Here is a 15,404-nt window from a genome sequence, read left to right on the forward strand (position 1 = left end):
TACTAAAAAACACCTCTTCATTACATAAGGGGAGGTGTTCTTGAGTTCACCAAACAGAACTGGGAAGACTGGTAGCATCGTTTGATATTTCAGATCAATGCATAGAAGTGACAGGGAAGAAGGGACACAATATTTACGGGGTTTATTTACGGATGAATCAACAGAAAGCATTCTGTATTGGCAGTAATTGTACTTGGCCTGAAGAAAAAAAAGAAAAAAAAACTAATGCATTCATCAGATCTGGACTGGTAAGCTGCAATTAATTTTTTTATTCTTTGTCCTAGGTACATTGAAAACTATGTCTGGTAATTTTTTATGGGTTCTACACTATAGTGCCTGGCGTAATGAAAGCCATGATCAGCTGTGTGCTAGCAGCCATTGCGTCCCCCATACACTTTCACAGGCAGCTGAAGCTGCATAAACACATGGCCCATTTATGGACTACAGGCTTCAGCACCCATGTAAATGAACACTTAAAACTATTATTTTCAGTTGAACTTTACAATAATAACTCAAAATATGTTCCCCCCCCCCAAAAAAAAAACATAACAGTTTTCCTAAAAACAAACTAGCAGACTTGATGACAGGCCTTCAGGATAAGCTGAATGAATACATCAAAGCTCCTTCAAAAACGTAACCCAAGGAGCAAGGAGGACCTTTTCTTAATGCAGGCTTCTAGTGACTGACCAGTGATTTATAGTGGAGGTCATAAATAATATTATTATACATACACTATTTTGCCAAAAGTATTGGGCCAGCCCTCCAGATCATTGGATTCAGGTGTTCCAATCACCTCCATGGCCACAGATGTATAAAATCATCACCTAGGCATGCAGTCTGCTTCTACAAATATTTGTGAAAGAATGGGTCGCTTTCAGGAGCAGTGTGTGGCCTTCAGATTAGCACAACAGTAGAGAGCTTCATAGAATGGGTTTCCATGGCCGAGCAGCTGCATCCAAGCCTTACATCACCAAGTGCAATGCAAAGCGCCGGATGCCGTGGTGTAAAGCACGCCACCACTGGAGACGTGTTCTCTGGAGTGACCAATCATGCTTCTGTCTGGCAATCCGATGAACGTGTCTGGGTTTGGCGGCTGCCAAGAGAACGGTACTTTCCTGACTGCATTGTGCCAAGTGTAAAGTTTAGTGGAGGGGGGATTATGGTGTGGGGTTGTTTTTCAGGGGTTAGGCTTGGCCCCTTAGTTCCAGTAAGGGAACTCTTAAGGCGTCAGCATACCAAGACATTTTGGACAATTTCATGCTCCCAACTTTGTGGGAAGAGTTTGGGGATGGCCCCTTCCTGTTCCAACACGACTGCGCACCAGTGCACAAAGCAAGGTCCATAAAGACATGGAGGAGCCAGTTTGGGGTGGAGGAACTTGACTGGCCTGCACAGACTCCTGACCTCAACCTGACAGAACACCTTTGGGATGAATTCGAGCGGAGGCTGGGAGCCAGGCCTCCTCCCCCGACATCAGTGCCTGACCTCACAAATGTGCTTCTGGAAGAATGGTCCAACCTTCCCATAGACACCCTCCTAAACCTTGTGGATGGCCTTCCCAGAAGAGTTGAAGCTGTTATAGCTGCAAAGGGCGGAGCCAACTCAGTATTGAACCCTACGGACTAAGACTGGGATGCCATTAAGGTTCATGTGCCTGTAAAGGCCGGCCGACCAATACTTTTGGCAATATAGTGTATATATAGCGGAGGAAAATGTATAGTTTGTTTTTTTTTTTACAGTAAGAAAACACCAGCTATTACTTGAGGATGAAAAACTATTTTGTGTTCGCTTGCTCATGGTTTTTAAGGCTCATGCTCCAAGGATCACTGCAATATATCAACTCCTCTTGGAGTATCCTGAAAACTGCCACTGTGTAGGTTTATTGGTGTTATAGGTAATGCATTTCTTCTTTATTCCCCCAGTAAGATCAGATATCTACATATCAGATATATAGACATGGCGTACCTTTTGGGCCTCTCATTCAGGCTGGTGCTGCGGGCTCTGAAGCTCCCTTTCTCAGGAGTGTCGTCAAAGCTCTGCAGAACATTGGAGCGCAGACCCTAGGGCAATGGCACAGCAAGTCATACAACTGTTCCAGTACACATAGCTATGCTTCCCGTTTAAGGAATGGGCCTTACCTTAGTTATGTAAGGCACAAAATCTCTTCTCAATGACAGTCTGCATCGGATGAACCACATAGCAATGACATGGTGGGCCAGGAACACAATGTATTGATTAAACCTGGAGGAAGGAAACCAAAGAAGTCTTATCCTATTAAATAGTATGCTACAATGTAAGCAAAAACAGATGTAGATATAAAGAAAAAATGAATGCAGCTTCATATTCATTATACTAGTCAGGGGCGGACTGACCATTTGGGAACTCGGGCACTGCCCGAGGGCCCGGGGTCAGAAGGGGGCCCCATGAGATGCCCCTGGTACCTATCATAGGCTTTTTTGGGTGTGGTTTGAGTGTGGGCAAGGACACAGGGGCCCCATGATCCCCTATTGCCCGAGGGCTCCATGAGTTGTCAGTCCGCCCGATACTAGTATATCAGTTATTCCACGCTCTAATGCAACTAGTATAAGAAGGGGAAGCAAAGCCTCAATCGGTCTGCTGCTGCTCTTTCATGGTCTAATCAGCAAGCGGGGGGGGGGGGGGTGACAAGGCACTGCTGCATCCTTCCTATAGTCTACAATTGTAACCGATGTACGTCATCCGCCTAGCTATGCTTTGTGGAAAGGCTTTATATGTATTTAGCAGATTGCCTGGCATCCAGCTTTAACCCCTTCGTGCCGGCGCCTCCCAGCCCTTTAAGGGTTTCAGAAGCCGGGAGGTGGGGCGAGATTTCAGGTCATGCGACAGATAAAAATTTATTTTGGTGGTATTTACTCACCACTGGGATTTTTATTTTTTTTGCTATATAAATGAAAGTCCAAAAAATTTGAAAAAAAAAAGTGTTTTTCCTATACAATTTTGCAATTAAATAATTTCTTCATAAATCTTGGCCAAAATGTATTCAGTTATCTTTTTAGTAAAAAAAAATCCCAAATTAGTTTATAACCAAAAATTATAATTTTTCAAAAAGTTTTGTACATTTTTTATATTTTTTTTAACATACTGTCACCCTAGCAGTACAGTGTCACCATAGTGACACTGTACTACTTGTGGGGTGTAAGGAAGATTTTTTTTTTTTTTTACACCGATTGCTTTTACACCCATAAAGGCTGTAAAAGCAATCATTTCTCCTTCTCTCTGGCTGCATTCTTGCAGCCATTGAGAAATACTGTGAAAGCTGTGATTGGTCACAGCTTGTCACATGGTACAAGGCTGTTGTGAATAGCCTTGTATCATATGACCTCTGTGATCATTCACAGATTTCACACGTAGTAAGCAATGATGTCAGAAGCTCCCAGGGAGCACGCACAATCCAAAATGGCGGGCGGCGTTTATGAATGGCAACCTGCCCCTGGCACTGTCACCGTCTGGCTGGTAATATACAGCGGCCGGACGGCAAGTGGTTAACCAGATAAAAAACGCACTGGACTGCATCTAGTGTAAACTATCCCTTAAAGTGACCTTGTTACCAGCCAAAAACATTGTAGGTAAAAACAGAAAAATTAGGTATTTCAAATGCTTACGTGCAGCATTTTTCCTTGCATGAACAATTTAATTCACTTGCAATGTGATTTTGAACTTTCTAGAAAATTTGACAGCTCCAGGAGCAGTCAATTCTTTAGTGCAGCCCACTCACTGTTTGCACATCATAGCCCTCTCCTCTTCTGGGAATGTCTTAATTACTCTCTGTGCTGGACCAGCTCCTCCCTCCATCTCTTCACCTCCCTACATAACCTTCCATGTAGCTGCCAGAGGGCAAAGCAAAGTAATTCTATAGAGCAGTGTTTCACAACCTTTTTTCAGTCAAGGCACCCTTTAAAATAATGGACAACTTCAAGGCACCCTCTAAAACTGGTTCTCAACCTGTGGGTTGCGACCCCTTTGGGGGTCGAACAACCCTTTCACAGGGGTCGCCTAAGATCATCAGAAAACACATTTCCAATGTGCAAAGTGCAGCTACTGTGTAGAAAGCAGCTGCTGTGTTGAAAGCAGTAGTATTGAAGGTAAAACGACACTCATGAATAATTACTGGGTAAATAATTTTATGGTTGGGGGTCACCACAACATGAGGAACTGTATTAAAGGGTCACGGCATTAGGAAGGTTGAGAACCACTGATCTAATATAGACAGTAACGAGGCACCCAATTCTAAAACTGAAAAAACTATTTGAATAGTTTTATATAACGCAGCAACACCCACACATGTAGGACACCCAACATTAGAGGTGATTTATTCTTCCAAAGCAAATACACTTTCACACACTGGTACTGACTAGTATTCCAGTGTTTCTCTTATCCCTCAGTTTTTCTTCATCACTGAGCTAATGTGACCCTAGCACTGATGGAGAGGGGCAGGGGAGGGTGAAACTAGGATGCTGTGCAGGCAACCAACATTCACCTTATCAACTGATGTCATTGGTTGTCAGGATGCCGGCGCTAGAAGGTCGTAATGGCGCACAAAGAAGACCTGTGGCTTTGTGTAACTAAAAGACAGGCTTCTTCCACCAGCTGGCTCGTATACAAGTTTTGGGCAACTTTTAGACATTTTGCCAAGGCACCACTGAAGAACCCTCAAGGCACCCCAGGGTGCCTGGGCACACTGGTTGAGAAAGACTGCTATAGAGTGTACTCTGAGTGATCGCTCCAAGTCTATTGGATGTGCTGACATCACATTCAAGATGGCGGTGCCAAGCATGCATTCTTTTGGAGGTTTACACAAGGGAGGTTTTTTCAGGTAAACAACATGCATAAAATACATTGAATGAACATACAAACTTGCAATAATATCGCTTTACTTTTGCCTTCCAGTTTCGTAAGGTTTTTCCCTGTTAACTAAGTTTTTGGACAAGTACTCACCTTGAAGGATTTGTGTACGGCAGAGAAATGGCAAACACGCTTGCATACTGTTCTGCAGCAAAGTTCCCATAAAGGTGGGGCAACCGAACCAGGGCTGAAAGAAACCATTAGAGGGTATGTTGGAGAACGTTGGGGAGGGTATGTTGGAGAACGTTGGGGAGGGTATGTTGGAGAACGTTGGGGAGGGTATGTTGGAGAACGTTGGGGAGGGTATGTTGGAGAGGATATGTTGGAGAACACTGAAGTCAGAGGTAATCGCCAAACTGGCCTCATAACATGATGAAGTGCAAGGTGCCTGACCTGCTAATATACATAACAGAACAAAATGGCTGATGCTGTATAGACCTTGTATGAAAAACCTGATAAGAAGCCAATGCTAGTCTAGATATAACAAACTAGGTGTCTTCCTGGCAGTAAAGGTCCAATGAACATGATGGCTGGCAATGTATGATAGCTCAATGTACTACTTTATGTATATAGAACTATATGGAAGACTGTATCTAGACTATGTATGGAGAAATGATGGCTGACCATGCCAATCTAGTGATTACAAAACTGATGGCCGACTTGCCTAGTCTAAGTGTGGGGACCAGACAACCGATGAAGAATGGGAGGAAATGTAAACTCACTGGACAGGAACTCCAGCATGGGGATTGCCATGGTGACAGTGGAGGAGATGTGCGTCAGCTTCACGATGAGCACCGGAAGGGACTTGATCAATATCCCTGGCATCTCTACCATGCACATGGACAAAGCGACCACACACTGCTTGGCACAGCGATAAATTAGGCCGGTCTCCAGGTAGCGGACCATTTCTTTCTACCAGTAGAAGAGAAAAATAAACACAATTACCTTGACACACTTTAATTCCTATATAGTTCAATATAATTGCTTAACTTTTAACCTTTTTTATAAAATAGGATATCATTCAGAAACCTTGTCAGAAAACATATCACATTAGATGCACCCTCTGCAGCCGTTTGAGAGCTGCAGCAGTACCTAAAATATACACTGCAAATCCTTTCACCACAATTAAAATGACTTTTCTCAAATTAAAGTAAATGGGAGAATGTAGTGTTGGATAACAGCGTTCTGTATAATGGATACTATGTCAGGGGTGTGGAAATTTGGCATTTCAATGGTTTTTATTAATTTATAAACATTTCAAGAAGACATGAGTAACAAGACACACCCATGCAGGGCTATCAATTGCACATAAAAAGTAACTCTGACCTACAAAGCCATCCACAACGCCGCCCCAAACTACATAACTGACCTAATACCCAAATACTACCCTACCCGTCCTCTCTGCTCCTCACAGGACCTCCTACTCTCTAGCTCCCTGGTCTCCTCCTTCCACGCCCAATTGCAGGACTTCTCTAGGACTTCTCCCATCCTCTGGAACTCCCTACCCCAATCCATCAGACTGTCACCTACCCTCCTCACCTTCAGGCGCACCCTGAAAACCCATCTCTTCAGGGAAGCCTACCCCAACCTCACCCAACACCTGACCTCACCTAACAACTAACCTCCTCCACTCCTCCCACCACTCCATCCCCCGCAGCCATCTCCTCCTGTACCACTATCCCCTCCCTCCTAGATTGTAAGCTCGAAAGAGCAGGGCCTTCGAACCCCTCGTGTATTGTATTGTTACTGTCTTGTCTCATGTTCTGTCCCCCTTGCTACTGTACAGCGCTGAGCATACACTTTGGCGCTATATAAATACTGTATAATAATAATAATAATAATAATAATAATAATAAAAAAGAAAATCGTGCTTCAACAACAACAAAGCAAAAGGTGTGCCCATGCAGGGGCTATCAATGGCACATAGATGACAAAAACAGTGATATAACACTGACAGTAGCTCAAGGGGTGTGGACAATTTTTAAAAAACTACTTGTCCAGGGACTAAAATCGGTGCCTCCAAACTACTTGCCCCTCATGACAATCTACTTGTCCAGAAAAACAAAAAAAAATATTTTTTTTTTTAACCACACCTTTATTTAAATCTGAAGGGATGTTAGGAATGTCTGGGTCTTTTAAAAACAAAAAGGGGCTTTACTGCGACTTAAACATTTAATATTTTTTAACATTGCGCCATCTATCTCCTCCTCCCTTCCCTGCCTGTCTCCAGTACTGCACTGAGGGACTGGCAGGGAGGAGATAGACCTTGCAGTGTAACGAGCACCAATTGGGCGCTCAACAGGAAAGGGGAGTGTCCGGCTTATCCTTTATCCTTTTCGCTGCCAGAGCCGTTTTTGCATTTTTTTGCACAAATTTAAAAAAATAATTTCAGGCTTGAGATTACACAAAACCCCAAAACGTGATATATTTTCTGAAAGCCGAGATCCTAGGGAATAAAATAGCGGTAGCAGAGGCGATCAAATAACATCGAAAGAAAGCTGAATTCGTGTGTGGGGGGAGGACGTAAATTTAATCTGGGTGTAGTGTTAGATGACCGTGCAATTGTCAGTTAAAGCAACGCAGCGCCATAACGCAAAAAATGGCCTGGTCAGGAAGGGGGGTAAATCCTCTGGAGGGCAAGTGGTTAAACAACCTCTAATTATTCATTGTGTCCACCCCCACCCCTGCCCTAAAACGCATAAAAGAACCTGCAGGAAGACAGACTGATAATGTAGTAACCTTTCCTCAACTTCTGACATCTTCCTGCTGAAAAGATCCCTGAGAATGAAGAGTAGCCCAGATCACAAGTTGCAGTGCGGAGCAAGATCGCCTTCGGTGAGATTGGGTTACTCAAAATTCCCAAAGATTTGACCTTAAGGGGAATGACATAACCCTCGCCCATGCACTACAGAAGGAAGTTGGGGAAGGGCAAGCATCCCCCCTCCCCACCCATTTTTTTTTGGTTCAATTTCATAAAGACTTTTAGGGAGGGCCACCCTAAGTAAGCAGACCTTGCTACTGAAGTCTGCAGGATCTGCTGCAAGAAGGGACCCTGTACAGGTTTATTCAATGAAGAAAGGTAAGGATGCAGCACAACTAGAAACCACTCATCCAATCAGAACAGTTTATTATCAGAAGTCAGAGCAGCAGAAAATTGAATCTTACTGGTTGCTCTGGGTATAGTACTTTGCACTCACACACTAATTCATTGCCCTTTTTAGTGAATACTCCTGAACATTATACTGCAATTAGGCTTTTACAGTGCAGATTCTAAGCACAAAGGTTATAAATACTGTAATAATAATAAGAGATAAATAATCTCTTAGATTGTAAGCTCCCAGGATCAGGCCCTCCTATCCCTCTTGTATTGAACTGTATTGTTGCTGTATTGTCTCCCGTTATATTGTAAAGTGCTGAGCAAACTGTTGGCGCTATATAAATCCTGTATAATAATAATATATAAATCCTGTATAATAATAATAATAATATATAAATCCTGTATAATAATAATAATAATATATAAATCCTGTATAATAATAATAATAATATATAAATCCTGTATAATAATAATAATATATAAATCCTGTATAATAATAATAATATATAAATCCTGTATAATAATAATATATAAATCCTGTATAATAATAATCAGTACATTATAATTACAATCCTATATACTTAAGCTTGTTCAGAGTTACTGTTCGAAAAGCATTTTTCCACTCTTAGGCCTTTAGAAAAAGCACCAGAAACAAATACCTGTTTGCTGATATCAAGATATTGATGGTATGAGGTCAATGCAGTCAGTACAGGAACCACAGCCAGCTGCAGCTCAGTACGAGAGAAACCATCTGGGGTATTAAACAGGCGATCGCTGGCACCTCGGTCTGAAAGCTGAAACATACAACACATGTGATGACAATAACTGAACAAGGCATAGAGCAGCAAGACAATCCCCTCCTTACAGAACTGCAGCCACTGTCTCTTGGGTCAGCTACAAGTACAGAAGAGAGATCCAATTGGCACAGATCCATGTGACTGTTACATTCGCCTTAACCACTTGCCCTCCTGAGGATTCCCCCCCCCCCCCCTTCCTGACCAGGCCATTTTTTGCGTTACAGCGCTGCATTACTTTAACTGACAATTGCGCGGTCATGCAACGCTGCACTCAAATGAAATTTATGTCCTCCCCCTTCCCGAATAGAGATGTCTTTCGGGTGGTATTTGATCACCTGTGCGGTTTATTTTTTTGCGCAAAAAAAAAAAAAAAAAAAATCGACAATTTTGAGAAAAAACAATATTTTGACTTTTTGCTGTTAAAACATGTCCAGTAACAAAATAACAAAAAATAAATACATTTCGGCAAAAATTTAGGCCAAAATGTATTCTGCAACATGTCTTTGCTAAACAAAATCCCAATAAGTGTAAATAAATTAGTCTATGTGAAAGTTATAGCGTTTACAAATGGTGGTATATATGTGTACACACACACACTTTTTTTTTAATCTTTTATTTTTATTTTTACTAGCAATGGCGGTGATCAGCGACTTATAGCGGGACTGCGGCGGCATTCTAACACTGGGGGAAACGGACTTGGTGTCACTGACATCCCCAGTGACACCAATACAGTGATCAGTGCTAATAAACACTGATACTGTACTAATGGCACTGGGCAGGAAGGGGTTAACATGTGGGGCAATCAAAGGGTTAACAGTGTGCTATTTTACTAGGGGCGGGGTCTCTGTGCGTCACTGTAAGCACACTCCTTTGTATGGCTGTGCACAACCGGGGAGAGCAGTGTGCAGGAGCTGACCGGGGAGAGCAGTGTGCAGGAGCTGACCGGGGAGAGCAGTGTGCAGGAGCTGACCGCGGAGAGCAGTGTGCAGGAGCTGACCGCGGAGAGCAGTGTGCAGGAGCTGACCGCGGAGAGCAGTGTGCAGGAGCTGACCGCGGAGAGCAGTGTGCAGGAGCTGACCGCGGAGAGCAGTGTGCAGGAGCTGACCGCGGAGAGCAGTGTGCAGGAGCTGACCGCGGAGAGCAGTGTGCAGGAGCTGACCGGGGAGAGCACGGTTTTGTTTTTGGGTCCGCACTAGAATCGGATCGCATGGTTATGCACATCTATGTGATTCAATTCTGCACATCGCACAGCATTTTGCAGATCGATTTCGGGGTGTTGTTCACTTAACATACACACTTGCATCGGTTTGCATGAATGGGGTGAGATTCTGTTGCGGTGCGGAATTCACACAGAAAATGCTGCAAATTCCGCACCGCATCAGTGTGAATCCGGGCTTAAAAAGTCTTGTACAATTTCTGAGCATTGCATTCCGGTTCAGCTGTGGATTACAGGCTATTGGCGTCTATGGGAATGGTTTCTAAATCACATGTGTAAACAAGATGCGATCCTGAGCTAATCCTGTCCTGAACCTGACGTGAAAAACTACTGTATCAATTAGCTGTGAAACCTGAGCTTCAGTCCGCACCGCACGTGTGTATCAACTCTTCAAAGCTAGGTATAAATTGGGGTGGTTGCCATTTGTGTTTAGCTTCCATTTTAAGAGCACCTGTCATAACAGACTACAGCAAAACAAAGCAGCCAGTTCAAGGTGCTCGCACACCAATGTACTGTATGTTCAAACACTTTCTTGTAATGTTGAGTTTGCCTGCCCCTTCCTGCACTTACCTTCTGGTTCCTTACTGGCCAATATGTCAATAGGTAGGTCAGTTCTCCATGCTACACATTTACATATATACAAGCAGCACAGATTTGGTGGGGTCCTGGAGCAGGCATCTACAAGATATTGCTATACCAAGGAGTAGGAGGAGTTTTCTTTCTGCTCTAGGATGTGAAACCTCTGACCCTCTGTCTGGACAGTGCTGATTGGTCCTGTGCTGATCACATGCACCCTCCCAAGAAAAAAAAAAAAACCTCTCTAGCAATACACACCAAACTGAGCATGTGACCCGGGTTCAGTCTGTATCAGGTGTTAGGGGACATTTAAACTCTGAAGTTTGACTACTCACCATGGTGCAGAGAGATGCAGAAAGCTGGTCGATGTTACATGGAGAGGACAGAATGAGGAATTTATAGCGAAGACACTCAGGCAGTTTATTGAGAACCAATTTGAGGACTTTCCAGTCGGTCTCCTAGAAGAGAGAGCTCATTCATAATCCAAAAACAAAAGTTACCAAGAAGAGACCCAAATACAGAAGGAACAGACCTGTCTTTGAACAGATCTGCATTGGAGAATGTTATACTGAACCTGCTTCAAGCATTGCAGAATGACCCCAAAAGGCAGAGAGAAAGGCAGGCAGCCCAATCGAGGACAACCACCCTGGGAAGAGAGGCTGGGGCTTCCAGAGGGGGGAGACAGTGTGCCGGCGGGCTTCCTTTCTGGGGGCCTCTTCTCAGGCTCACTCCTAACAGATATCAGAGCAGTTAAAAAGGATATTTCAGCTCACACCTCAGTGCATATCATTCACTAAATTAAACTAGAAAGAGAAGATGAGATAAATGATACATTGGAGACTGGTTTGTTTTTCTTACCATCATCCCTGAAGCCAGCTAGCTTCAACCCCTTAAAATGATGCTAAACCCCCGGACCCCGCACTCACTACGTCCGGTCTGCCCGGACCCCGCACTCACTATATCCGGTCTGCCCGGACCCCGCATTCACTATATCCGGTCTGCCAGGACCCCGCATTCACTATATCCGGTCTGCCAGGACCCCGCATTCACTATATCCGGTCTGCCAGGACCCCGCATTCACTATATCCGGTCTGCCAGGACCCCGCATTCACTATATCCGCTCTCCCCGGACCCCGCATTCACTATATCCGCTCTCCCCGGACCCCGCATTCACTATATCCGCTCTCCCCGGACCCCGCATTCACTATATCCGCTCTCCCCGGACCCCGCATTCACTATATCCGCTCTCCCCGGACCCCGCATTCACTATATCCGCTCTCCCCGGACCCCGCATTCACTATATCCGGTCTCCCCGGACCCCGCATTCACTATATCCGGTCTCCCCGGACCCCGCATTCACTATATCCGGTCTCCCCGGACCCCGCATTCACTATATCCGGTCTCCCCGGACCCCGCATTCACTATATCCGGTCTCCCCGGACCCCGCATTCACTATATCCGGTCTGCCCGGACCCCGCATTCACTATATCCGGTCTGCCCGGACCCTGCATTCACTATATCCGGTCTCCCCGGACCCTGCATTCACTATATCCGGTCTCCCCGGACTCTGCATTCACTATATCCGGTCTCCCCGGACCCTGCATTCACTATATCCGGTCTCCCCGGACCCTGCATTCACTATATCCGGTCTCCCCGGACCCTGCATTCACTATATCCGGTCTGCCCGGACCCTGCATTCACTATATCCGGTCTGCCAGGACCCTGCATTCACTATATCCGGTCTGCCAGGACCCTGCATTCACTATATCCGGTCTGCCAGGACCCTGCATTCACTATATCCGGTCTGCCAGGACCCTGCATTCACTATATCCGGTCTGCCAGGACCCTGCATTCACTATATCCGGTCTGCCAGGACCCTGCATTCACTATATCCGGTCTGCCAGGACCCTGCATTCACTATATCTGGTCTGCCAGGACCCTGCATTCACTATATCTGGTCTGCCAGGACCCTGCATTCACTATATCTGGTCTCACACAGTACACAGAACATGGAAAAGCAATTCTTTTAGTAAATATAAACTGCTCAATACCTTTTCTAAGCAGATAAAGCAGTCTTGTGACTTCAGCAGAGCACTTGTTAAAGCTTGTAGGAGTTTTCTGTCTGCTCTAGGAGGATGTGAAACCTCTGACCCTCTGTCTGGACAGTACCGATTGGCCCTGTGCACCCAAACTGAGCATGTGACATGGGTTCAGTCTGTATCAGGTGGTCATTTCAACAAGAAGACTGACCTTCAGTCTGGACAGCACTGATTGGCCCTGTGCTGATCACATGTACCCTCCCTCCAAAAAAAAACCCCTAGCCATACACACTAAACTGAGCATGTGCAGAGTGCCTCCTAGAGCTCTGTACTATCAGCAGATGGATTGGGGACAGTAGAGGAAGGGGAGGATCAGAGAAGAATGGATCAAATAGCCTTTTTACACAATGCAGAGGATTAACCCCTTAGGTTCCACAGTGAGTATAACAAGCATGCTTTACTGCATATACAGACTGATTGTACTGTTGTGGGTTTAGTAACACTTTAAGCCCCGTACACATGATGAGAATATTGGATGAATTATCATTTTTTTTTGCATGCTAGTCTCATATCGATAAAGATTACTAAAATGACGTAAATTCTCACAGGACAGAATAAACACTCAGCAGTGATGTCATGTATTGTAGGGCGACACTTACACAGACTCACACAGGCAGTACGGGCTGAACCTCACAGCTCCATCTTTGTTGGGGAGACCAAGGCGCTTCAGAGAGTCCGTCCGCAGGAGCAAGAAGAAGTCAAACACCTTTTGTTTTGGGAAGAAAACAAAAAGACAAATACAGTAGAAAAAAAAACCCCAAAACTACAGAATTTTTCCAGGGGGGGTGGGGGGATATTGAGTAATACAAAGTAATAAAGACTGAGCTCATACTATTCCCTCCAGCCCGTGCCCCTCCCCTGACATCTCCATCAAGGTCACCAACACAACCATCAGTCCCTCCCCTCATGCCAGGGTACTAGGTGTTATCCTAGACTCCCATCTGTCCTTTCAGCCCCAAATCCAATCGCTGTCCAAATCATGTAGACTTCACCTCCGCAACATCTCCAAGATACACCCGTTCCTAACCTCGGAAACCACTAAGCAACTTCTTCCCTCCCTGGTTATATCACGTCTTGACTATTGTAACACTTGTCTCCAAATATCACCCAAACCATCCTCTCCGCTCCTCCCATGACCTCCTGCTCTCTAGCTCACTTGTCTCCTCCTCCCATGCTCGCCTCCAGGACTTCTCCAGAGCTTGTCCCATCCTCTGGAACTCTCTACCCCAATTAATCAGACTATCGCCTACTCTGCCCACTTTTAGGCGATCTCTGAAAACCTCTCTTCAGGGAAGCCTATCCTGCCTTCAGCTAATAACGGAATCTTCTATTCCTCCTACCAGTCCATCCCCCACAGTTACTACCTTTTGTACCACTAGCCCCTCCCTCTTAGATTGTAAGCTCCCAGGATCAGGGCCCTCCTATCCCTCTTGTATTGAACTGTATTGTTGCTGTATTGTCTCCCGTTATATTGTAAAGCGCTGAGCAAACTGTTGGCGATATATAAATCCTGTATAATAATAATAAAGGTTTGTTGTGATCTTAAAAAAACCTATACACATGCAAAAGGGATAGTGCAGTCCACCAAGGCAAATTGCCTATATAAGTACAAAAGGGAGGCACAGTGGCTAAGTGGTTAGCACTTCTGCCTGGCAGTACTAGGGTTGCCGGTTCAAATCCAAAACACGGCACCACCTGCCTGGAGTTTGCATGTTCTCCCTGTGCCTGCGTGGGTTTCCTCCGGGTACTCCGGTTTCCTCCCACACTCCAAAGACATGCTGGTAATTGGATCCTGTCTAAATTGTCCCTAGTATGTGTATGTATGGATGTGAGTTAGGGACCTTAGATTGTACACCCCTTGAGGGTTAGGGACTGATGTGAATGTACAATATGTATGTAAAGTGCTGTGTAAATTGATGGCGATATATAAGTACCTGAAATAAATAATAATAAATAAAAGGCAACAGAAGTCCCATTTATGGTTAATACACAGAAGTGCAAAATGGAGTCCAACTTACTTAGGACCAAAAGAGGGAGATTTACAAGATCTGGTGCAGCTTTGCATGAACCCAATCACGTTCCAGTTTCTTTTTTTTTGGCAAAAGCATAACTGACCAAGCTAGAAGCTGATTGGCTACTGTGCACAGTTGCACCAAATTCTGAGTGCTGCAGTTTTAGCAACCCCCCCCCCCCCCATAGTCAAGTAAGCATAAGTGCAATCATATATTATTGTTATACAGGATTTGTATAGGACCGACAGTTTACAAAATGGAAGGAGACTTGATAAAGCGCATGCGTGCGAAACTTGTCCCAGCAACCGGCCTCTTCCTTCTAAAGCTGCAGCTCCAGCGAGAGTTCCCCCCCTCCGTCTCTGCCCCACATCGTGGTGACGTCACCGGGACGCTGGGACGTCGGATACATGTGGTCCCTGCACTGACAGGCTTTCTATTCTCTACTGCTTCCCACTGAGCGGAGGGGCCGTCCATCTTGGAACCTGGCATCTTAAAGCCACAGGCCGGTTATCTATTTTTTACCATATGAATTATTAAAGGCACACCTCCATATAAAGGTGTATTACTTTTATCACAAAACTACACAGCGCCTGGCTCCTGTTCATAATCAACCCACAATTTTGTAGAGCAAGGGCCAAAACAAAATGTCCATTAAAATAATATCCAATAAAATTACCCTGCACGTAATTGATGGTATAGCTAAAGGAGTAGCCTTCCAATGTCTAA

At 44.8% G+C, this 15,404-nt stretch overlaps 1 protein-coding gene across 5 annotated transcripts in view; it reads right to left on the reverse strand.

Moving 5' to 3' along the window:
* The window catches only part of TSC2 (TSC complex subunit 2), a 102,471-nt gene that overhangs the window by 46,227 nt on the left and 40,840 nt on the right, over nt 1-15,404 (reverse strand). For all 5 annotated transcript variants that reach the window (XM_089686817.1, XM_089686816.1, XM_089686814.1 and 2 more), the window contains exons 18-25: nt 13,266-13,372; nt 11,142-11,298; nt 10,903-11,025; nt 8,638-8,772; nt 5,604-5,793; nt 4,975-5,068; nt 2,139-2,241; nt 1,966-2,060 (exon numbers count right to left, since the gene is read on the reverse strand). In XM_089686817.1, the coding sequence (XP_089542943.1) occupies nt 1,966-2,060; nt 2,139-2,241; nt 4,975-5,068; nt 5,604-5,793; nt 8,638-8,772; nt 10,903-11,025; nt 11,142-11,298; nt 13,266-13,372 (1,004 nt within the window). The remainder of the gene's footprint in view (nt 1-1,965; nt 2,061-2,138; nt 2,242-4,974; nt 5,069-5,603; nt 5,794-8,637; nt 8,773-10,902; nt 11,026-11,141; nt 11,299-13,265; nt 13,373-15,404) is intronic.

Source organism: Staurois parvus, unplaced genomic scaffold, assembly GCF_062004578.1.
Source record: "Staurois parvus isolate SC_StPar_1 unplaced genomic scaffold, SC_StPar_1.0 ptg000412l, whole genome shotgun sequence".
NCBI classification, from domain to species: Eukaryota; Metazoa; Chordata; class Amphibia; order Anura; family Ranidae; genus Staurois; species Staurois parvus.